The 25,561-nt window shown below is 35.6% G+C and overlaps 3 protein-coding genes and 1 long non-coding RNA gene across 6 annotated transcripts in view; 3 read left to right on the top strand and 1 right to left on the bottom strand.

The window, feature by feature from the left end:
* The window catches only part of LOC108024072 (phosphoribosylformylglycinamidine synthase), a 48,226-nt gene extending 37,630 nt beyond the window's left edge, over positions 1-10,596 (bottom strand). The window contains exons 1-2 of one of the 3 annotated variants that reach the window (XM_017093844.3): positions 10,451-10,596; positions 6,798-7,890 (exon numbers count right to left, since the gene is read on the bottom strand). In XM_017093844.3, the coding sequence (XP_016949333.1) occupies positions 6,798-7,881 (1,084 nt within the window). In that variant the 5' untranslated portion in view covers positions 7,882-7,890; positions 10,451-10,596. Of the gene's footprint in view, positions 1-6,797; positions 7,891-8,221; positions 8,352-10,148; positions 10,280-10,450 lie in introns of those variants that run through there. The other 2 variants (XM_050889997.1, XM_017093842.3) reach the window with 2 other exon arrangements.
* On the top strand, positions 8,481-9,414 carry LOC122817952 (uncharacterized). Its single transcript, XR_006367495.2, has 2 exons — positions 8,481-9,207; positions 9,285-9,414. It is a non-coding gene; the product is annotated as an uncharacterized LOC122817952 (long non-coding RNA).
* LOC108024073 (uncharacterized) lies at positions 9,981-10,724 on the top strand. The gene has a single exon (XM_017093845.3). The coding sequence runs from the start codon at positions 10,136-10,138 to the stop codon at positions 10,643-10,645; it is 510 nt and encodes a 169-aa protein (XP_016949334.1). The 5' UTR covers positions 9,981-10,135; the 3' UTR covers positions 10,646-10,724.
* Positions 10,725-12,401: 1,677 nt separating this feature from the next.
* LOC108024075 (protein slowmo) lies at positions 12,402-13,556 on the top strand. Its single transcript, XM_017093846.3, has 2 exons — positions 12,402-12,478; positions 12,572-13,556. The coding sequence occupies exon 2, from the start codon at positions 12,650-12,652 to the stop codon at positions 13,295-13,297; it is 648 nt and encodes a 215-aa protein (XP_016949335.1). The 5' UTR covers positions 12,402-12,478; positions 12,572-12,649; the 3' UTR covers positions 13,298-13,556.
* The last annotated feature ends 12,005 nt before the right edge of the window (positions 13,557-25,561 follow it).

Genomic DNA, 25,561 nt, shown 5'->3' with positions numbered 1-25,561 from the left:
GGGGGAAATATTTTTTTGAAGTCAATCGAAAGGTTTTTGGGTCAATCGATAGGTAAAATATGATACAAATGCGTTTTAGCAAAAAAGTCTAGCATGACAATTGTGGCCACCACAGTTTTAGGCGGTTAGTGGGTGTTAGAGTGGGCGTGGCACATTTCTTTTGGGTCAATCGATAGGTATTAATGAGACACAACCAGTTCAGTTAAAATGTTTGTTCTATCATAAAAAGTGTAGGCGCTACATACTTTCTCGGATTGTGGGCGTGGCACCTCGCTGAATCAAACTTGCGCTTCGCAGGAACCCCAGGAATCTGCATGCCAAGTTTGACGGCTTTTATAGTTTCCAAAATTTCAACGTTTATACGGAAAGACGGCCAGACAGACAGACGGACAAGGTTAGATCGACTCGGCTAGTGATCCTGATCAAGAATGTATATACTTTATGGGGTGAGAAACGCTTCCTTCTACCTGTTACATACTTTCCATCGAAACTAGTATACCTTTTTTTTTATTTCATTATTTTTTCAAGACAATTTTCTTTGACATTTATATGTTAAAGTAGTCCGATTTTTATTAAATTAAATTCGAAATTCTTTAAAATAAAAAAAATGTATTCCCAATATTATAAGATAATATGTCAAGAAGCCGCAAAGCTATAATTTGTTTCATATTATTTTCCCACCAAAATTTTCCGATCGTTCCTATGACAGCTATATGATATAGTCGTCCGATTTTGATAAAATTTATTTCACAATTCAGAACTAATAAGAAATTGTTATTTCCAAGCTTAAAGGTTATATGTTAAAAAACACGAAAGATATAATTTTTTTCCCGATAGTTCCTATGGGAGCTATAACATATTGTTATACTACCTGCAATAGAAAGAAGACTTTTGGGAAAGTTTCAGCCCGATAGTTTTAAAACTGAGAGACTAGTTTGCGTAGAACCGAACAGACAGACGGAAGGACAGACTTCCTGCAATAGAAATAAGACTTTTGGGAAAGTTTCAGTCCGATAGCTTTAAAACTGACAGACTAGTTTGCGTAGAAACGGACAGACAGACGGACGGACAGACGGACATTGCTAGATCGACTCGTCTAGTGGCGCTGATCAACAATATATATACTTTATGGGGTCGGAAACGTCTCCTTCACTGCGTTGCAAACTTCTGACTGAAATCATTACACCCTCTGCAAGGGTATAAAAAGGGATAAAAAGAGACATTAATTTGTCATCATTAAATTATACAACAGTGGTATATTTTGTAAATAATTATATATTCTCCAAGTCTACTTTAATATTTAAACCTAAAATTCCTAAGCAAAAACAATTTTTGTTTTGTCAAAGGAACGCACTATGTAAAATTGACCCACTTTTTTTTGGCCAAAAACACATTTGTCAAAAGTGGTTTAAAATTGATTTTGACTATCAGAATGCGTTAAGATAACACCAATCTCCAATGTTACCAACAGAAAAATGTAATAGACTGCACCACTGTTTAGTCATCAGCTGTTAAAGTCTGTTTTTATTTCAACGAGGTGGCAGCTCTGGTAAATCAACAATTATTCTTAATAGTTAAAATGTTCAAAAAGTGTAACATTGAGGAAAGGAATGATGTTTTTGAAATACCATCCAATCAGAGGGTTAGTAACTTGTGTGTTTGACCTTGACATTGTCCTAATTGATTGTGGTGCTTGTATACTGTACCAAAAAAAAAGAAATCCTTATGTTAATTTTGCACACTTTCTCTTAAATTTGGCTTTTAAGACCTCTACCTAATACTGTATATTTCCAGGATTTTTGTCTGGTAAGTTTCACTTCCAGTGCTAGCTTAAAAAAAACAGTACACAACTTAATTATTTTAAAATTATTTTCTACCATCACTTCACTTAATGTAAATATAAAGGATTTTAGTTTTTTTTTTAGAATTATAAAAATAAAATTACGATTTCACTTTAAAAATGGGAGAAAAAATATAAATATTATTTTTTTTATTTAAGGTTCAGTTTAATTAAAGAAACAATTTCTTTTTATTTTAATTACAAAAAAACAAAAATTTCCTTTAAAAAAACGGGACTACTACCATATTTATTATTTTATTCCTTAAATTTTATATACTTTATTCAAAAAACAAAACTTTTAAATATCGCTTTGTTTTTAAGTTATTAATTAATGCCACAAAAAGTGGCCAAATTTCCCATACTGGAGCGGTGAGCAAATGAAACATTTATATGAAACATTTCTTTGTGAAAACAAGAGTATGTTTAAACGAAAACGAAAAGGTTTTTTGAGAACTCATTTTCGTTATACATAAATAAGATCTGTGGGGATAGGGAATGTCAAAAATTTTAATTATGTATATGTTTGACGGGATGGACACACACGAATAGCTTCTAAATCACAAACAAGCCAATATAAGTGATGGAAGCAGAAAGATATTTTTATGATAAGAATAATTTTTATTCCGTTACCTTTTCTGTTTTTTTTTAGAAATAATTTCTAAATATAAGCCTATTTTTTATAGCTTTTAGAGCAATTCTAGTTTATTGTATCCATTTCCCATATTTGAATACGATTTATTGATTAAAAAAAATATATCCTCGACTTTGGAAAAAAAATTCCTGGGAGTTTTCTAAAACTTAGGGTAAACATTATTTTGAGTAAAGGTTTTCCGAGAAAGAAAAATACACACGTGCTCTGATTTTTATACCCTTGCAGAGGGTATCATATAGCTACCATAGGAACAATCGAAAAATTAGTGGTAAAATAATATTGAAAAATTATATCTTCGGTGTTTTTTAACTTATAACCTTCTACGCTTGGAAATAAAATTTTTTATTTGGTTTTGAATTTCGAATTAAATTTTATCAAAATCGGATGACTATATCATAAAGCTGCCATAGGAACGATCGGATAATTGTTGGATAATAATGTGAAACAAACTATAGCTTTAAGGCTTTTCGACATATTATCTTATAATATTGGGAATATACATTTTTATATTTTTAAGAATTTCGATTTCCATTTAATAAATTAAATGATTATTTTTTATAACTGCAAGGGTATACAAACTTCGGCTTGCCAAAGTTAATAACCTTTCTTGTTTTTTTTTTTAATTTCCATTAGGCAAGCTTATTAAAAGTTGATTGGAATCTATTATACGCCAATAGTAACGCCAAATAAATTTTCATAAGCTAGAACCTTGGGCCCCTTTTAAATATTTAAGCGGCCGACAGTTGTAGCGAAGCAGAACTTGGTCGCTTAGACAAAAACTCTTCTGTCTCAATAGGGTATACGATTTTCCCATGCCTGGCACCTAAGCAAATCGAACAATATGAAAAATAGGCACCGCATGCTGCTAATTTGCGGTTTTAATACATTTACATCATTGCTATATGTTTTTCTGGCCTATTCGGAGTTCAGCCGATAAAAAACCGCTGGTTTGGGCTGATCTTTAACAGCTTGTCTTGTTTGTTTTCGACTCGCTACATAACCAGTTCTACCAAAGAAGCATGCATCCCTTTTTCAAAAGGTTCCTTCACGAAAAACTTCGATTTTGCACTCCTTTAAAGACCCACACGGTCGATTGTTGTTTGTTACCTGTTTGGGCATTTTATAATTAATTAATATTCTTGTTCGTTACGATGACTGACTGTCGGTAAGCAACGTTCATACTGAAATAAAACCGAAGTTTTGTTTTAAAAGTGCTAGTCATGCCAATTTTTATGTATTTTCTTATACTCTTGTCGTGATAATCCAGGAATATAGAATTCCTGTCAAGGTAATTGATATATTCGTAAGTAACTACGATAAAAGTCTAAAGACCAAGTTTTAAGTTTTACGATTTTCGTCCGTTGCTCTAGAGTAAAAGACTGCACTAGATTCGGTGGAAAGTACACTGGTGGAAGAAATAATAGAAAAAGCTTATTCCCTTTCCTTTCTTTTTTTTATTTCATAAAAAACAAAGTGGATATATCTCAAATATATTTAAAGGTCTAAAATAAAGAACAGCTATCAGTGCTCTACATGTTATAGCTTTGAAGTCCAGACTTTCGTACTTACTTATATAACTAATTTATAAAAAGTACAGAAGTGAAAAACGTTTCTATTATTTTTTCCACCAGTGTATGTAACAAATAGAAGGAAGCGTTTCCTACCCCATAAAAAATATATTTTTTAGATCGGGTTCACTTGCCGAGTCGATCTAGCCATGTCCATAGGTCTCTTAGTTCTTATGTTGGGATTTGGCATATAGATTCTTGAGCTTCTTGCGTAGCGCAAGTTTGTTTGGAGCTACGCTTACTTTAATGAAACGACTACAACATTAGAAATCTAGCTCAAACATTTTTTAATAATTTGCACACATAAGTAAAAAAAAAAAAAAAGAAAAAAACGATTACCTGAAAGCATATCTTCAACCCTCTCCCACCCCTTTTATCTGAATAACGTTGATACCCGTTGTCGATAAAATCGAGCTATAAGATATAGTTGTCCGGTCCGGCTGGTTCCGACTTATATACTTCGTGCAAAAGATAGATGATCAGGACTTTTGGGAATTTCAGCACAATAGCTTTAAAACTGAGGGACTAGTTTGCGTAGAAACGGACGGACAGACGGACATGACTAGATCGACTCGTCTAGTGATGCTGATCAAGAATATATATACTTTATTTCTAGGGTTCCTGCGCAGCCCAAGTTTGTTGCAGCGAGGTGCCGCGCCCACTTTAACGCCTACAATCCGCGAAAAAATTTAGCGCCTATAGCCACAGTGGCCACAATTGTCATGCTAGAAAATTTTTTTTGGCTAAACCTTCGATATCGATTGACCAAAAAAAATGCCACGCCCCCTCTAACGTCCACAAACCGCCCAAAACTGTGGTTACCACTGTTGCCATGCTACAGATTTTTTTTTGCTAAAATGTATTTGTTTCAATAAAACCTTCCGATTGACCTCAAAAAATATTTGCCACGCCCACTGTAAGGCCCTCTAACGGCTAAAACGCTTAAAACTGACTGGCGCACACATAACATATACGAAAATAGCCGGTAAATGGCGCTTTAGAATATTTCTTCGCTGCTTATATATCTCCATTTGGGCCGGTATATATACATATGTACATACGCTCTATGTGGTTTTTTTATTTACTGGCTGTGACGTCATTAACGATGTTTCCCCCAATATCAAAATTGTCGAGATATTAGCGTTCATACGGATTATTTTTCAAAAAATTTTCGGACAGACGGATATGGCTAAATCTACCCCTGATCAGGTTTACATACTTAATGGATGGAAAACGATTCCTCCAACATGTTACAAACAGGGTGGCTAATTAATATTCCCACATTAAGAAACTAGAATACCTTTTTTCTTGCTTTATTTAAAAATTAGTACTATTTTATGGCGTTTTCGTATGAGTTTTAAAAGTAAAAGATTTTAAATGGCATCTCAGCAAAAAGTTTTTATTTTTATTTTTTTCCCTCAAGCTAAGAAACGGGTATCTGATTGTCAAGGCACTCTACTATAGCGTTCTTCTTTGTTATATTTGACGATTTGACCGGCAATGTTACTAAGCAAAATTTTTGAATATGAAGTGATTTTAAATCACATATACTCCATGAGACGGAATTTTATTACGGTGCAACACCTTACATAAGCCAGCCTGTCACAAAATATGAGGCGGAAAATCCGCAATAAGCTGATTTAAAGAAATTCCACTCCCAGGCCTAACCTCACAGCATCTGATTTTTTCAAGAAGTGTACAAAACAAAACTAACAAATTTGAACGATTTAAAGCAATTCATTTGAGCAATAAGTAGGCAATTATTAATTTACAACCCTTCAGTTATTAACAACTTTTTGCTGAGATGCCATTAAAAATCTTTTACTTTTAAAACTAATAAGAAAACGCCATAAAAGAGTACTACTTTTCAAACAAAGCAAGAAAAAAAAGTTATTCTAGTTTCTTAGTGTAGCAATATTAATCAGCCACCCTGTTTGTAACATGTTGGAGGAATCGTTTCCCATCACATTAAGTATGTAAACCTGATCAGAACTACGCGCCGAGTAGATTTAGCCATTTCCGTCTGTCCGAAAATTTTTTGAAAAATAATCCGTATGAACGCTAATATCTCGACAATTTTAATATTGGGGGGAACATCGTTAATGACGTCACAGCCAGTAAATAAAAAAACCACATAGAGCATATGTACATATGTATATACATATACCGGCCGAAAGAATATATATATATATATATAGGTACACTAAAAACTATATTTATATTAAGGTTTATATTTTTTCTTTGGGGCGGTTTTTTTTTAAAAGTCTACTTAGATTACATTTTCTTAAACAGCTACAATAACCAAAGCAAGCTATGGTATTAGTTCTAACCCAGGGACATATATTTCCTTTTTGGCAAGTTTCAAAATCTTTTTTTTGGAATAACTTTTTAACGGATTATCGCATTTAAACAAATGATTATCATTATCATATCATACGACGCATATTCTCAGTATGAATCAAACTACCTAATAACCTGGGAAATTTAATCCCACCGGCACCGAAAGATTTAAATTTTTCACTTTTAACTTCACACTTCACCGGCTTCTATTTGAAAGTCAAAGCTCAAAGTTAAATGATTCTTAAATTGAAAATTGATATCCCTTTTTATATTTAACAAGATTTATTTTTGCCAATGATATTGCCTCTCAATATGTGGAATATGTTAAATATAAACTAATTAAATGTCGTTTTGAGATTTAAATTGTGTATTAAACAGACATTCAATTTTTTCTTACCTGGAATGTTAAGAGCTCCCACACAATATCCGGCGGTGCCAGCAATCGGAATGCCTCCTCTCCCCACGCCCTGGACATCTCGAAGTCGTCCGCCTGTGCCGGTAGTGGCGCCGCTGAATGGAGCCACTGCCGTGGGCATATTGTGGGTCTCCGCTGTAAAAATCAGGTCGGACTGCACGGTCTTGAGATGCACTGGTCCAGGAACCACTACAGATAATGGTACTATGGCCATGTGCTCAAATCCTACTATGGCACTGCTGTTGTCGCTGAATTTAATGGTATTGTTGGGGTTTGTGTGAGCCTGCGTGTCCATTATCATGCGGATCAAGGACTTTGGCTGTTCCACACCATCAATCACCATGCGTCCGCGGAAAAACCAGTGGCGGGAGTGTTCGCTGTTGCTCTGGGCGCAATCGAATAACTCCACTGTAGTGGGATTGCGACCCAATTCCTTGGAAAACAAATTGTGGTAGTAGTTGACATCGAAGTCGTTGAAGGCTAGGCCTAGTTCATGATTTATTCGTTCCAGCGCCGTCCGTCCCTCCTCTAATACGGGCACAAAATGCCAGTCAACCTGCTGTTTTGGGAGCTGCTCATCAAAGGTCGTTTTGGGGATGTTATCCTCAGTATACAGGCAATGGGTCATGCGGTCCCCCAGCAGTGAAACTAATCTGGTCGCCTTTGGAACTTCTGAGCCCTCGCCAAACGTCAGCAGGTAACGAGTGGAAGCTTCCATTCGTCGCACTTCGGAATACCCAAGGTTGTGGAATATGTTTACGCAGTTTGTGGAGTAGGGCGTGGAGAAGTTGAACCGCGGCCCGATTTCAAGAAGCAGCTGCATCTGGTCCTCCGCCTGCAGAGCAGACTTTTTGACCAGGTTCTGATCGCTGATTAGGGGAGGCTTCACTAACCAGAGCAACAGTTCATCTAAGGGCAGGGAGTGCTCTGCCTGGGCGCTATACTCCAGGTAGTAACAACGCTCCATACGTACGGAAACGACTCCTTCTTTTTGCAGTCGCCGCAGGACACTCTGCTTCTCGGCTGCTGAGTGTGCCTGCACATCATAGAAGCGAAGGATGGCCATGTCTCTGTGCTGAAAGAAAATAATCGCTAATTCAGTATAGACAATGCGCTAGTCTTGCTTGTCGAATAATGATTGATGTTGGGATGCTGTTGACGACTAGTGAGCCGTGCCCACGCTGGGGGTTATCAACCGGCGACACCTATAACGCAGCCTTGGATCAGGTTACAGACGATCGAATGATACACGTTCAGTAACCGCATCGATGCACTGCCGTCACAACTTGTTTTTGTTTTTGCCAGGCTAGGAGTCTGTTGATAAGCTATAGTAAACATATTTTCGGGACGGGAACTTTTATAGTTGAATGGAGAACAATTAAATGAGATCATATAAAAACAAGTACCGACAAAAAAAACTATAACGCTGATAAGAGCACACGTGGGTTGACGCTGCAGACGAGGATTGTTCTAGGCTTTTTCTACGGCTTTATTCCACCACACCGCAAATTGCCTAGAGTGCCAGTGCTAGGTAACTACGGATCCCAAGAATTCAAATAATGCCGCTGATGAGGTTATACCCGCTGCACACAGCCGCCTATTTTAACATTTTATGTACGTCATATTAGCTGAAAATCTGACAGCGATTCTCTTTGTAACGATTCTCTATGTATTACGGACATTTTTATGTGATACTTTCTTGACAATGTAAATTTAAACATTCGCTACGCAAACGTAAGCAATGATGGAAGCAACAGGATTTTTGGGAAATGCCACTGGTCTTCAAATCAGCTGTTATCAGATGGTAGATGAATAATGTGCTTTGTAGGAATCGCAGTTTCATGTTTCCACAATATGTATATCAACCTTTGAAGACAAAAATACCAATAGACAGATATTATATCAATGTGTCAGTGTTTATTGTAGTACCCATAATATGGGATAATAACTCATATAACTCTTTCATCATTTCATGATTTGGGCCGATTATTGTGTGCATAAACACAGTTTAATATTATCGACAAAACACGAAAGCGTGAGTTGGAACCGGAGTTGTCAAATCGATAGAAATACATGATAACGTCTTACTTTTAAGTTCTTTTTTCACGCAGTGGAAAGGAAATTAATTTAAATGTTATGTTTTGCCGATTAAAAATAAGTAATTTTATTTGGACACAACTTTTCTTTTATTTCATGCAAATGGATTCAATCCATCGGTCTGTCATCTGTCATTTGAGATTGAAAAAAGAAAAAATTCGGCCGTTTCACATAAATACTGGCATATTTTTTGTCACGCTCAGGACTAACAGGAATTGTGTCGAAACCCCTGACCAAGTCATTTTATTTTGCTGTAAATTTACGTTCACGCTTGCTAGAATACAAACAAAAAATGGTAAACAACATATATAATGGATATTGCACTTTTTTAAAGAATAGAAACGAATGTTGTAATAGCTACTGTTGTTTCAGTTTTTGTTACCATGGACGAAGGCAATAAGAAGTGACCTCGATCTTGTTAACTTCAAACATTAAAAGTTCTGATATCAAAATGTAATATATCTACTTAATAAATACACTTGCTATATTTTGTACATTCAAACTTTTTGCATCAAAAAATTTTAGTTTTCAAAGCGAAGAAAAAAAGTTCTCTAAGTAGATTTTCACACAACTCCCAAAAATTGTAATACGTACTGAATGGGTTAAGAAAATTACTGAATCATTCAAACGGCATATACATAAATTACCTTTCCATTGAAGATATTATGAGTATACTCAACTTTTGTTTTGCCGAATGTAGAAGAAACTCCATGGCATTTTCATTTAAAAAGGATGATTATACAGTCAAGCTAATCACTAGACTTCTAACCAATATTTTACCTACATAAATATACAGCTGTATTTGAATGCTTGAAATATACCAACCAAAGAATTTTACAATTTTTAATCGCTTTGCAAATCTAAAAGAAATATTTCTAAATAAAGAATTGGCTGTTTTCAGCATTAAGCAGATCAACCTTGAGATTTAATTCTTTGCAAGGCCCTAGAGGTTACACATGCAGTTTTCCTGACTACTCTGGTTAAATCTTCACTAGTGGGAACGCAGCTACGACATTCTACTTGATACATACATTCTACATTAATGTCTCTACGTCACGTTGTGTGACCGTGTTCACTGAACTTGGCCGCAACTACATATCGCCCATAAATATCGACATCGAGTGCAGTCGAAAAAAAGAACAATAATTTGTCAGGAAATTGTTTTGCTGCCCCGCTCATAATTTAGTTTTACACTCTGAGACATTATCGTTAAATCCCACCAAATGTCGTACTTACTCACGGAAATTGCTCTGGAGATGCTGGGCTACAAGTTCTACGACACCAACGGCACCTTCCACCTTACTAACTTTCAAAACAATTCGACGGTCAGCGAATTGCTTAACGATGAACCCTCCCTGACGGACTTTATCGAGCTGATTGAATCAGAGCTGATTAGCCAAGAAGAGCAGGAACAAGAGGCTAATTTGGCCACCGACCATGTCCCAGAGTCGGGTACTCCACGACGCACGCCCGCTAAGGCTCTGGCCAAAATAATGGACTACGAGAGCGAAAAGATTATTTACCAATTCACTACTCGCCTTGAACGGTCGGTGAGTCGTCGGGCGCCGACTGACCCTGATGTCTTGCTGGGCGAAATAATAGACGAGGAGAAGAACCTAATCAGGGCTGACGCCGGCGTAATGCACAAGTTCCGCGAATTCGTGCAGGCGCGCTTGCAACGGCTCAGCCAGCGGCCTTATGAAAAGTATGTGCGGACCTTCGGCTCGGATTAGGATGGGTACCATGCTACAAGTTAAGAACTAGACCATAAGTAGTTTATAAACATTAATAAATTGGTTGCCGAGCGCTGGATGACTGCGATATTTTTCTTGCATCACGGCACTAGAGGTGTACTAATATCGATAGTACCTACTCTCTGTGTTTTCGATAGTGATTGTCTGAATCATTGATACTATCAAGTAAAATCTATCTTTATATGTATAATTATTTTTTTAAAGTAACTTGCTAAAAAGTAACCCTTTTTTTGTAAAAATGATTTTAAACTAAAATTATAAAGATGTTAAAGGTAAACTAATTATAACCAATCGAATACGACAAATCAGTTAAACATATTTCATAGCTTTTTAAGAACAATTCCATTAATTTTGATAGTTATTTGCCTAATCGATACACGAAAGCTCATGTATCACTAAAAGGTAGCGTACTATTTTTACGCTCCTTTTTATATCATTATTAGTAATCATGTGCGTACAGAAAAACTATCGGGCTTCCTCTTAGTGTCCTGGATGATTTGGCATCTTTCCAAATCATATGTAGCGCAATTTCATTTCCAAAAATGCCAACATGGGCCTTGGTGGGAGTTGAAGCCGCGAACGGAGTTGTACCACTGTTTTGGAAATGGTGTAAACAGAGTCTTGCAACGAGCTAAATTGTTTATATAATACTGGGCATTAAGCAACGTAACACCGGTTTGATTTTATATATATATATATATTTATATATATTTCGCAGAGGCAGATTGTAATCCAAAAGCTCAAAACTTTTTGTACAGTCAGACTTATTTTTTTAATCATTTAAACTCCTTGTCAAACCACTTATTTTAAATTTAGATTGTAGAATAATAAATACTGATCCTAATTCATTATAATAAATATAAATAGTCTGTCATTTTAATGATGTGGTTCTTCAGGTATCGTATTTGCAGAGATTTTGAGACTGCAAATACTGGAGACTGGAAACAAAGTATAAATCTAGTAAACATCCTATCATATTTTGAACATGGTTTACTTGGGATAACGAGATTTCCAGCAAAGAAAATTATGCTAATAACAAAGTATTGTACGTTGTAGGTAACGCTACGTAAACGATTCCTATCTGAAAGTTATTTGAGGTTGTCTGGATAGCATACAAGTGATTCGCATATATTGGGAATTCAAATGACGGCGGAATAAAGGAACATGTTATGAAAATATAACTATCAGATGGTTATCGGAGGGATGTCGTTTCTTTCTTTGAGAATTAGTACTCCAAAAGTTAATTTTGAGTCAACTGCTTTCAAAACTGCACGTCCATGTCGGGACGGACATAAGTACCCCCCTTTCCATAGAAAACATCCGATCGCAACGATTGGGAATTACAACAGGGCACATTACCATATACAATCCGATAACAGCTGATCTGGCTAATCAACTGCGACATTTTCCGAACGGTAAAACCTTAAGAACCATACGGTCAAGGGACGGAGTGCACCGACAAGGTTTTGAAATTTAAAACATTAACTACGAAACGTTAACTAACTAAACAATGATGCCTGGCACAGAATCAAAATTTTTGGTTTGATAAACCACAGGTCTTAAGATCATCTGTTATCGGATGGTAGATGATGGATGTATTATCGATGAAGGAGGTATTAGCCTCGTATTTGCCGCACGCTCTCTTGTATATATAGCTAGGTCGCGGCTTTTGTCGATCTGAGTACTAGACTTTGGCCAGAAACTTGTCCATTTTCTCTTTTTATTTGCAGAACACCTTTGTGCGATATTTCGATGGTAGAAAAATCAATCGATGGCACCCGATAGGCACATCTCTACACTGCACGAGTAAAGGTCAGATCTTTTCTCGGAAATATATTACTCCAATTTTCTCATCAAAATTCGATCCGTAAACCCTGACAAAATCCTTTCCGTCTGACCCCGCAGGTTAGCTCAGCCCACAGATCGGTTGCCAATTTGAGATACACATCCCCATCTCAAGGTAGGGACAACGGCGCTTGCATAATGAAAATCTGGACGTCAGAGCACATATTCAATCACCCGTGGGAGACTGTCACGCAGGCGGCGTGGCGCAAGTACCCGAACCCGATGACTCCCTCCATTATTGGGACGGACGTGGTCGAGCGTCGGGTGGTGGATGGAGTGCTACATACCCACAGACTGGTGCAGTCCAAATGGTACTTTCCTAAGTGGACACACGCTCTGATCGGCACGGCAAAGACGTGCTTTGCCAGCGAACGCTCCACGGTGGACCCACAGAGTAAGCAGATGGTGCTGAAGACGAACAACCTTACATTCTGCCGCAACATCAGTGTCGACGAAGTGCTCTATTACGAACCACATCCATCGGACACCAACAAGACTTTGCTCAAGCAAGAGGCCACCGTGACCGTCTTCGGCGTCCCGCTGTCCCACTATATGGAAGATTTGCTCACTTCGACTATAAGCACTAACGCAAGCAAGGGTCGGCAGGGTCTGGAGTGGGTGATCGGGCTTATCAACACCGAGGTAAAGGGCATCGCCCGAGGAACGGACGAACTTTTACACAGCACACGGCGCTCCATCGATGAGGTCACGGAGAGCGCCCGGAAAAGCATGGATGAGATCAGCGCGCAGGCCGCCAAAGCGGCGAAGGCGATGCACATAACATAGGTGGCGAAGAGGTGACAGTGCAAGCTCGCGGCGGAGACGTTCATCAGTGATTTATTTTAGATAGCGCACGGTCGCCATTTTAGTACTACAATAACCAATTACAAGATAGACATCTAGAAACGCGAAGTGCAGCAACTATCTTTCAGTCATGTCTGTTAGTTGTCTGCTAATATGCATAGAGTACACCGTAAGCTTTGTAAACCACCGCAAAAGTGGAAGAACAAAAATAGCAAATAAACTACAAATTTGCCTAGAACAAGTCGGTTTTATAATCAATTTTATCAGGGGTGCCACCAAAATCGCTTAGCCAGCTAAATTATATACGCTCAGAGTCATATCTCTGCGTACGGTGGAAATAATTGTTATACCCTTGCAGAGGGTATTATGATTTCAGACAGAAGTTTGCAACGCAGTGAAGGAGACGAGTCCGGTACATATATTCTTCATCACTAGAAAAATATACTTTACTTATATATTTGGTATTTACATATCCTCCTTCGCTTGAAAATAAAACTTTTTAATTAATTCAGAATTTGGAATTTAAGTTTTTTTGAAGTCGGACGACTATATCATATAGCTGCCATAGGAACGATCGGAAAATTGGTGGAAAAATAATAAGAAACAAATTAATATTCGGTGTTTTTTGACATATTATCTTATAATATTGGGAATATTTTTAATTTTTTTTTTTTAATTTCGAATTAAATTTAATAAAAATCAAACGAATCTAACATATAGGTCTCAAAGAAACTGCCAGAGAAATAATGAAATAATTATTTTTAAAAAAATTTAGCTTTGTTTAATATCGCTGCAGCTATCAACAATCCTTAAAAGTGTAATATCGTGTTACTTACATTGATTATTTCTTATAACTGCAAGGGTATGGAAACTTCGGCCAAAGTTCATATAAAAAATAATAAAATCCCTTCATTGCCTCACACTTCGCTATTGGATCCTTGTATTTTCGTTTTTGTTGATATGCATTAACTTCCCTTTATTTTCACTGTATAACAAATTATTGATTTTTGAGGTCTTTAATTTGGGAAACTGAAATCCAACTTCTTCTACATACTAAGTGAACGGAAGGGAAACTAAATGCAATCGAATTTGTTTGTGTAAACATGGCGAACAAAATTGTTTATATAAGACTGGGCATTAAGCAACGTAAAATCAAACCGGGCATTGTAATCCACACAGATTGTAATCCAAGATCTCAAAACTTTTTGTACAGTCAGACTTAATTTTTTAATCATCTAAACTTCTTGTTAAACCACTTAGTTTAGTTTAAGATTATAGAATACTAAATACTTATCGTAATTCATTAAAATATATATAAATAGTCTGTCATATTAATGATGGGTTCTTCAGGTATCGTATTTGCAGGGATTTTAAGACTGCAAATACTGGAGACTGGAAACAAAGCATAAATCTAGTAAACGACATATCATATTTTGAACATGGTTTACTTGGAATAACGAGATATCCAGCAAAGAAAATCATGCTAATAACAAAGTATTGCACGTTGTAGGTATATTAAAGCTACGTAAACGATCCCTATCAAAACTGCGCCTCTATGTCGGGACGGACATAAGCGGGTAACAACAGTAGATGCTCCAAACAACGTTTAGATAAAAAAAAGGCGAAGTAAAACAATATCAAAAAGGTACTGCACAGAGACTTTACTTTAACTAATGTTGTTAACATAAATTTAAAAACAATCACTATGCGCTCGAAAACAAACAGATGTTGTCAAACGCACAAAAAATAGCTTTTTATCTTTTTTTTTTACGTTGAGTCACATTTAACAAAATCACGGGGGCTTACATTTTTTTATTAAATGCCTAAAGACAAAAATTTAAAAGACAATTAATTTAAGACAATTAAACAATGAATATGTGCAGAATAAATGTAACTCAGTGGGATAACTAATAACAACCAAAAATGTTATACCAAGATATCCGTTAGTCAATTGTCAATTGCGATTAAAGTTTAAACCGATTTATTTAATACATTTAAATATAGATGAGATTGACTAGATTAGTTGTTTAGGTAGTCAGATTTATGTAGCCTATTCAAAAGTTAGCCCTTCCGATTCTTTAAATGACCGGATCCGGTCCCACGTATGGAGAGCGCTGTGTTAGAAAGTTTGATCGAGAGAAAGTAAGAGCGAAAGCTCTTGCGATGGAGCAGTTTGCTCTACCAGCATTGACGTAGGAAACGGTTGCATTAAAAGGCTTAACTATTTGACATAATTGGTTAAATGTTTCAGAAACCATGAGCTCGACTCAATACAGAGGACGTATCTTTCCGGGTGACTTTAGCTGTGCTGACACTCTAGTATCGGCCAAGGGCTGGGCAGCCAACATTCTCCACAACCCCCACCTATTACCACAGTTTCAAGCCTTCAACGGAGAGAATATGTTGCCAACATATCACTCTTATTGGATTTGTGGGATGTGCAGGGAGCAAGGTTGGTGTAGATTCCGATGTAGCCCTTCTGAACAACCGATTAGAGCGATTCGAATGCCGCTGGGCAACAGTGAAAGCTCCACCCAATTGCTCTCTCATGCTCGGAAGCAAATCCCAAAAAGGATTTATTAGAAAGCACTAAAGGAAACAATAAATTACATTCTACAGTACACGAATTTACTATTTGTAAAGTACCTTAAACGCGTTTAAACCGTATTTTACTCAAAATAAGCTTACAAAAATAAAAAGATAATGCAATGGGCTGCAATTAAAGCTCATGTGAAATTTTTAACAAGAACTTGAGCTAGTTCGCCTTCGCCGTTGATGATGTCACATACTTAGATTTTCTGTACTGTTCGTTGGTTTGCACCACCTTGTAGACCATCATCTCTAGATGTCGCATCTTCAAAGATTCTGGCCCCCGTATGACAGTCAGATCAAGAGGAGTCGAGTTTTAGTAGTAGTATTGCCACTTCAGAAATAAAAGCTTCAAAGCTTAGACGTCATCAATTAGACTACTTGCATATTTTTGTCGACTTTGTTATAAGATGCAGCATGGTAACCTCACGGAAGGTGCGGATCGAAATGTACCAAAAAGTTTATTTCATACCCAAAAGAAGTTGTGTTATGGAAACGGAGACGGCAAACAACGAATTTGCAATATACTGTAATTCAATTTAAAATAAATTTACAAAAACAAAATTTTTACATATTTACGTTTGTTCATGTCGGCCTCGATGTAATCAGTTCTGCTGAAACCAGGGTATATTTGCTTAAGGAAAATCCAGACACACAGTTCGGTTTAAATGCATAACAAAGATAAAGACCCGTTTCAGATAACTTCCCTTTGAAAAGCAGACCTAAATTTCATTTTCTAATCGCCGAATAAACTTCACGCAAAACACTTGATTTGTCATTTGCTCACGTATTGATTTTTAGAAGCACAGGGCTAGACAAGGTGGCGGAATGGATAATCTGTAATGGTAATTTAAACTTATATATGTGATTTAGGAGATAATTATGGTCACCTTAGTAATTATGCAGAAGAATACTGTAAAAGGTGTATCCTAAATTATAAGAACAGATTAACGCTTTTTTCATCGTGTTGCGGTAATGTTCTAATCCTGATTGTACAATTTAGCAAATAATTGAGCTCGTGTAAAAATAAATGTGAAGTGTTAAAATTGTATGTCAAGTCCCGAACCACCAGTGAAATTCTGCAAAGCTTGGTGGATTACAACCGAATTTTTAAGTCCTGCAGAAGGATAAAGTAAAAAGAAAATGTAATTCTTATGTGGAATATTTAAATTAAAAATTAAATTAATATAAGCACTATAATTATGATTTCAGTTGTATTGTGAAATAAATTGGAATAAATTTATAAAACTCAGGCAAGATTCATTAATGACTAATAGAAAAAATAAAAACAAGAAAGAACAAGGATAAGAAGTGCCCCGACTATCAGATACCCGTTACTCAGTTTTAAGGAGGAAAAGGGAAATGGAAATATATAAGCAGCAAAGTGATATTGCTTATTGCTGCTTATATATCTCCATTTTTATTTTTCTCCCTCAAGCTGAGTAACGGGTATCTGATAGTCGAGGCACTCGACAATAGCGTTTTCCTTGTTTTTTCATAAATCTATTATTATTATTCTAAAAATTCCAATGAAAGGCAAATAATAAAGTTTTCGGAGTTGTCCTAATCGGATATTTGCGTCTTCTTTCTAGCATGGTTTACGTAACGGGTAAAATGGTCGAATAATGAAAAGAAAAAAGTTATTTGATTTATACTAGATTTGTCGGAAAGTATGTATCGGAAAGTATCTAGCCATGACCGTCTGTCCGTATGAACGCTGAGATCTCGGAAACTGTAAAAGCGAGAAGAGTAAGATTTGGAATGTAGGTTCCTCTTCACCGCAGCGGCGACTCTTCGCCAGCTGATGCAGCATAGAAGAAACAATATATCACATGGAGGACCTAAGTTAGAGATAATTTGAAATAAAAACAAATTATTGTAAAATTGAGCGGAACCCTTTCCGCCCAATAGCAGTATAGCCCAATAAAGCTATATGAACAAATAGGACAACAGGACAAATAGGAAAACTGTGAAAAATATACAATAATAATAACAGCATAAATAAGTTATATGAGCACAATGGGATTGATCGATACAAAAACAACGGACTCCACTGCAAATGTTATTAATAAAATAGCACCGACAAGTATCGATACTCATTTAACAAATATATTTTTATTGATAATTGTCATCATTTTGTGCGGTTACCTGTTACACAATAAGTGTCTAACAAAAGGGCCCTAAGCCCAGCAAACGATCTAGATAAGATCTCATTGCATATACGCATATATACAGAAAATCATGAAAATTATAATATAAATATATATTAAAAAATTTTAAAACAAAAATATATATACATTATATATTTTAATTATATATATTAATTAAATAAAAATGTTTCTTATTAATGGTTTAAGTAATGAGAAAGGAATCGATTTTGGTTGTTAAAATAACATCTTTTCTGAATAATGTAATTAACAGAATACAAATAATGATAATAAATCAAAACGAACAAAATATATGATCGTAAAACGTTCATAGGTGGCGACGAAATGACTGTGCAAGCTCGGGAGAGAGGTTCAACAGTGATACACGGTCGCCCTTTTAGTACTACAATAACCAATTACAAGATAGACATCTATAACCGCGTAGTGCAGCAACTATCTTTTAGTCATGTCTGTTACGTTTCTGTTAATATGCATAGAGTACACCGTAAGCTTTGTAAACCACCGCAGAAGTAGAAGAACGAAAAGAGCAATTAAACTACAAATTTGTCTTTAACAAGTCGGTTTTTTAATTACTTTTATCAGGTGTGCCACCAAAATCGCTTAGCAAGCTAATTATATACACTCAGCGTCATATCTCTGCGTACGGTGGAAATAATTGTTATACCCTTGCAGAGGGTATTATGATTTCAGACAGAAGTTTGCAACGCAGTGAAGGAGACGAGTCCGGTACATATATTCTTCATCACTAGAAAAATATACTTTACTTATATATTTGGTATTTACATATCCTCCTTCGCTTGAAAATAAAACTTTTTAATTAATTCAGAATTTGGAATTTAAGTTTTTTTGAAGTCGGACGACTATATCATATAGCTGCCATAGGAACGATCGGAAAATTGGTGGAAAAATAATAAGAAACAAATTAATATTCGGTGTTTTTTGACATATTATCTTATAATATTGGGAATATTTTTAATTTTTTTTTTTTAATTTCGAATTAAATTTAATAAAAATCAAACGAATCTAACATATAGGTCTCAAAGAAACTGCCAGAGAAATAATGAAATAATTATTTTTAAAAAAATTTAGCTTTGTTTAATATCGCTGCAGCTATCAACAATCCTTAAAAGTGTAATATCGTGTTACTTACATTGATTATTTCTTATAACTGCAAGGGTATGGAAACTTCGGCCAAAGTTCATATAAAAAATAATAAAATCCCTTCATTGCCTCACACTTCGCTATTGGATCCTTGTATTTTCGTTTTTGTTGATATGCATTAACTTCCCTTTATTTTCACTGTATAACAAATTATTGATTTTTGAGGTCTTTAATTTGGGAAACTGAAATCCAACTTCTTCTACATACTAAGTGAACGGAAGGGAAACTAAATGCAATCGAATTTGTTTGTGTAAACATGGCGAACAAAATTGTTTATATAAGACTGGGCATTAAGCAACGTAAAATCAAACCGGGCATTGTAATCCACACAGATTGTAATCCAAGATCTCAAAACTTTTTGTACAGTCAGACTTAATTTTTTAATCATCTAAACTTCTTGTTAAACCACTTAGTTTAGTTTAAGATTATAGAATACTAAATACTTATCGTAATTCATTAAAATATATATAAATAGTCTGTCATATTAATGATGGGTTCTTCAGGTATCGTATTTGCAGGGATTTTAAGACTGCAAATACTGGAGACTGGAAACAAAGCATAAATCTAGTAAACGACATATCATATTTTGAACATGGTTTACTTGGAATAACGAGATATCCAGCAAAGAAAATCATGCTAATAACAAAGTATTGCACGTTGTAGGTATATTAAAGCTACGTAAACGATCCCTATCAAAACTGCGCCTCTATGTCGGGACGGACATAAGCGGGTAACAACAGTAGATGCTCCAAACAACGTTTAGATAAAAAAAAGGCGAAGTAAAACAATATCAAAAAGGTACTGCACAGAGACTTTACTTTAACTAATGTTGTTAACATAAATTTAAAAACAATCACTATGCGCTCGAAAACAAACAGATGTTGTCAAACGCACAAAAAATAGCTTTTTATCTTTTTTTTTTACGTTGAGTCACATTTAACAAAATCACGGGGGCTTACATTTTTTTATTAAATGCCTAAAGACAAAAATTTAAAAGACAATTAATTTAAGACAATTAAACAATGAATATGTGCAGAATAAATGTAACTCAGTGGGATAACTAATAACAACCAAAAATGTTATACCAAGATATCCGTTAGTCAATTGTCAATTGCGATTAAAGTTTAAACCGATTTATTTAATACATTTAAATATAGATGAGATTGACTAGATTAGTTGTTTAGGTAGTCAGATTTATGTAGCCTATTCAAAAGTTAGCCCTTCCGATTCTTTAAATGACCGGATCCGGTCCCACGTATGGAGAGCGCTGTGTTAGAAAGTTTGATCGAGAGAAAGTAAGAGCGAAAGCTCTTGCGATGGAGCAGTTTGCTCTACCAGCATTGACGTAGGAAACGGTTGCATTAAAAGGCTTAACTATTTGACATAATTGGTTAAATGTTTCAGAAACCATGAGCTCGACTCAATACAGAGGACGTATCTTTCCGGGTGACTTTAGCTGTGCTGACACTCTAGTATCGGCCAAGGGCTGGGCAGCCAACATTCTCCACAACCCCCACCTATTACCACAGTTTCAAGCCTTCAACGGAGAGAATATGTTGCCAACATATCACTCTTATTGGATTTGTGGGATGTGCAGGGAGCAAGGTTGGTGTAGATTCCGATGTAGCCCTTCTGAACAACCGATTAGAGCGATTCGAATGCCGCTGGGCAACAGTGAAAGCTCCACCCAATTGCTCTCTCATGCTCGGAAGCAAATCCCAAAAAGGATTTATTAGAAAGCACTAAAGGAAACAATAAATTACATTCTACAGTACACGAATTTACTATTTGTAAAGTACCTTAAACGCGTTTAAACCGTATTTTACTCAAAATAAGCTTACAAAAATAAAAAGATAATGCAATGGGCTGCAATTAAAGCTCATGTGAAATTTTTAACAAGAACTTGAGCTAGTTCGCCTTCGCCGTTGATGATGTCACATACTTAGATTTTCTGTACTGTTCGTTGGTTTGCACCACCTTGTAGACCATCATCTCTAGATGTCGCATCTTCAAAGATTCTGGCCCCCGTATGACAGTCAGATCAAGAGGAGTCGAGTTTTAGTAGTAGTATTGCCACTTCAGAAATAAAAGCTTCAAAGCTTAGACGTCATCAATTAGACTACTTGCATATTTTTGTCGACTTTGTTATAAGATGCAGCATGGTAACCTCACGGAAGGTGCGGATCGAAATGTACCAAAAAGTTTATTTCATACCCAAAAGAAGTTGTGTTATGGAAACGGAGACGGCAAACAACGAATTTGCAATATACTGTAATTCAATTTAAAATAAATTTACAAAAACAAAATTTTTACATATTTACGTTTGTTCATGTCGGCCTCGATGTAATCAGTTCTGCTGAAACCAGGGTATATTTGCTTAAGGAAAATCCAGACACACAGTTCGGTTTAAATGCATAACAAAGATAAAGACCCGTTTCAGATAACTTCCCTTTGAAAAGCAGACCTAAATTTCATTTTCTAATCGCCGAATAAACTTCACGCAAAACACTTGATTTGTCATTTGCTCACGTATTGATTTTTAGAAGCACAGGGCTAGACAAGGTGGCGGAATGGATAATCTGTAATGGTAATTTAAACTTATATATGTGATTTAGGAGATAATTATGGTCACCTTAGTAATTATGCAGAAGAATACTGTAAAAGGTGTATCCTAAATTATAAGAACAGATTAACGCTTTTTTCATCGTGTTGCGGTAATGTTCTAATCCTGATTGTACAATTTAGCAAATAATTGAGCTCGTGTAAAAATAAATGTGAAGTGTTAAAATTGTATGTCAAGTCCCGAACCACCAGTGAAATTCTGCAAAGCTTGGTGGATTACAACCGAATTTTTAAGTCCTGCAGAAGGATAAAGTAAAAAGAAAATGTAATTCTTATGTGGAATATTTAAATTAAAAATTAAATTAATATAAGCACTATAATTATGATTTCAGTTGTATTGTGAAATAAATTGGAATAAATTTATAAAACTCAGGCAAGATTCATTAATGACTAATAGAAAAAATAAAAACAAGAAAGAACAAGGATAAGAAGTGCCCCGACTATCAGATACCCGTTACTCAGTTTTAAGGAGGAAAAGGGAAATGGAAATATATAAGCAGCAAAGTGATATTGCTTATTGCTGCTTATATATCTCCATTTTTATTTTTCTCCCTCAAGCTGAGTAACGGGTATCTGATAGTCGAGGCACTCGACAATAGCGTTTTCCTTGTTTTTTCATAAATCTATTATTATTATTCTAAAAATTCCAATGAAAGGCAAATAATAAAGTTTTCGGAGTTGTCCTAATCGGATATTTGCGTCTTCTTTCTAGCATGGTTTACGTAACGGGTAAAATGGTCGAATAATGAAAAGAAAAAAGTTATTTGATTTATACTAGATTTGTCGGAAAGTATGTATCGGAAAGTATCTAGCCATGACCGTCTGTCCGTATGAACGCTGAGATCTCGGAAACTGTAAAAGCGAGAAGAGTAAGATTTAGAATGTAGATTCCTATTCACCGCAACGGCGACTCTTCGCCAGCCGCTACTAATACCTAAGTATATTCATAAGCTTTGACCGCTGCCGGCGTCTCTGGCGGCGCTGCTATACTTTTATGAGCCGAACAAGAAATGTGATAGAGTTAAGATTCATTCAATAAAGAGAGCTCTAGAAGAAAACACTCTGCTGTCTGTGTTGTTATTTTAAAATGCCAGGGAGACTATTGAAAAAAAAATAACCTGGAATATTACAAGGCGCCCGTGACAGGACATCAGGAGATTGCAAGACCTAGGACAACCGAGCATTGAAAATAAAGTATTGGAAAAATCTGATTACCTGGTGAAAATCGAACTGGAGGAACAAAATAAAAATATGGAGGCCAATGGAAAAAACTGAGTGAGTAGAGATAGAACCTGAACCCATAGGCCCCGGACAGCAGCAGCAGAATCTACAAGTGTGGGGGCAAACCGTGGGTCCGGCGACGACCAGCTGATGCAGCATAGAAGAAACAATATATCACATGGAGGACCTAAGAGATAATTTAAAATACAAATATATATGTAAAAGGAAAATATTGTAAACTTGAGCGGAATTCTTTCCGCCCAATAGCAGTATAGCCCGTAAAGCTATACGAACAAATAGGACAACAGGACAAATAGGAAAACTGTGAAAAATATACAATAATAATAATAACAGAATAAAAAAGTTATATGAACACAATGGGATTGATCGATACGAAAACAATGGACTCCAAACAAATGTACAAATGTCATTGATAAAATAGCATCGACAAATATCGATCCCCATTTAACAAATATATTTTTAATGATAATTGTCATAATTTTGTGCGGACACCTATTACACAATAAGTGTCTAACAAAAAGGGCCCTAAGCCAAGAAAACGATCTAGATAAGATCTAATTGCATATACGCATATATACAGAAAATATAATAAATAAAAAAATATAAATAATATATTATATATATTAATTAAATTTTTCTTATTAATTGTTTAAGTAATGAGAAAGGAATCGATTTTGGTTGTCAAAATAACATCTTTTCTGAATAATGTAATTAACAGAATACAAATAATGATAATAAATAAAAACGAACAAAATATATGATCGTAAAACGTTCATAGGTGGCGACGAGATGACTGTGCAAGCTAGCGGGGAAGAGGTTCAACAGTGATACACCGTCGCCCTTTTAGTACTACAATAACCAATTACAAGATAGACATCTATAACCGCGTAGTGCAACAACTACCTTTCAGTCATATATGTTAGGTTTCTGTTAATATGCATAGAGTACACCGTAAGCTTTGTAAGCCACCGCAGAAGTGGAAGAACGAAAAGAGCAATTAAACTGCAAATTTGCATAGAACAAGTCGGTTTTAAAATCAATTTTATCAGGTGTGCCACCGAAATCACTTAGCCAGCTAAATTATATATCTCAGCGTCATATCTCTGCGTACGGTGGAAATAATTGTTATACCCTTGCGGAGGGTATTATGATTTCAGTCAGAAGTTTGCAACGCAGTGAAGGAGACGTTTCCGAATCAATAAGGTATTTATATTCTTCATCACTAGACGAGTCGATCGGGCGATGTACGTCCGTCTGTCCGTCCTTTTCTACGCAAACTAATATCTCACAATTTAAGCTATCGGTCTGAAACTTTCCCAAAAGTCTTCGTTCTTTTGTAGGTAGTATATAAGTCGGAACCAGCCGGATCGTACAACTATATCTTATAGCTCCCATATAGTAAACGAAAAAAAAATATATTTTAATTATATATTTGGTGCTTTTAACACATATCCTCCTTTGCTTGAAAATAAAATTTTTTAATTAATTCAGAATTTGGAATTTCAGTTTTTTTGAAGTCGGACGACTATATCATATAGCTGCCATAGGAACGATCGGAAAATTGATGGGAAAATAATAAGAAACAAATTAATATTCGGTGTTTTTTGACATATTATCTTATAATTTTGGGAATATGATTATTGAACTTTTGTAAATTTCGAATTAAATTAAATAAAAATATAGCCATGTTGGGTAACTGATAGATTTACTCTTTGTGTTAACAGTATTATAAAACTGTTTTGGAAATAGTGTAAACAGAGTCTTGCAACGAGCAAAATTGTTTATATAAGACTGGGCGTTAAGCAACGTAAAATCAAACCGGGCATATATATATTTCGCAGAGGCAGAGTGTAATCCAAAAGCTCAAAACTTTTTCTACAGTCAGACTTAATTTTTTAATCATTTAATTAAATTTAGGCCACTTAAACCACTTAGTTTAGGTTAAGATTGTAGAATACTAAATACTTATCCTTATTCATTAAAATATATATAAATAGCCTGTCATATTAATGATGTGGTTCTTCAGGTATCGTATTTGCAGAGATTCTGAGACTGCAAATACTGGAGACTGGAAACAGCGCATTAATCTAGAAAACGTCCTATCATTTTGAACACAGTTTACTTGAAATAACGAGGCGTCCAACAAAGAAAATCATGCTAATAACAAAGAATTGTACGTTGTAGGTATATTAAAGCTACGTAAACGATCCCTATCTGAAAGTTATTTGAGGTTGTCTGGATAGCATACAAGTGATTCGCATATATTGGGAATTCAAATGACCGCGGAATATAGAAACATGTTATGAAAATATTACTATCAGAAGGTAATCGGAAGGATGACGTTTCTTTCTTTGAGAATTAGTACTCCAAAAGTTAATTTTGAGTCAACTGCTTTCAAAACTGCACCTCTATGTCGCGACGGACATAAGCGGGTAACTACCGTTTAGACTGTAGGCGGTCCAAA

Source organism: Drosophila biarmipes, unplaced genomic scaffold, assembly GCF_025231255.1.
Source record: "Drosophila biarmipes strain raj3 unplaced genomic scaffold, RU_DBia_V1.1 ptg000013l, whole genome shotgun sequence".
Taxonomy (NCBI): domain Eukaryota; kingdom Metazoa; phylum Arthropoda; class Insecta; order Diptera; family Drosophilidae; genus Drosophila; species Drosophila biarmipes.
Note: the sequence above shows the minus strand (reverse complement) of the source record. Positions and strands in the feature narration are given on the sequence as shown.

Coding starts and splice junctions, on each gene's coding strand:
- LOC108024073 (XM_017093845.3), top strand. CDS start 10,136: ATGTCGTACTTACTCACGGAAATTGCTCTGGAGATGCTGGGCTACAAG.
- LOC108024075 (XM_017093846.3), top strand. CDS start 12,650: ATGAAAATCTGGACGTCAGAGCACATATTCAATCACCCGTGGGAGACT.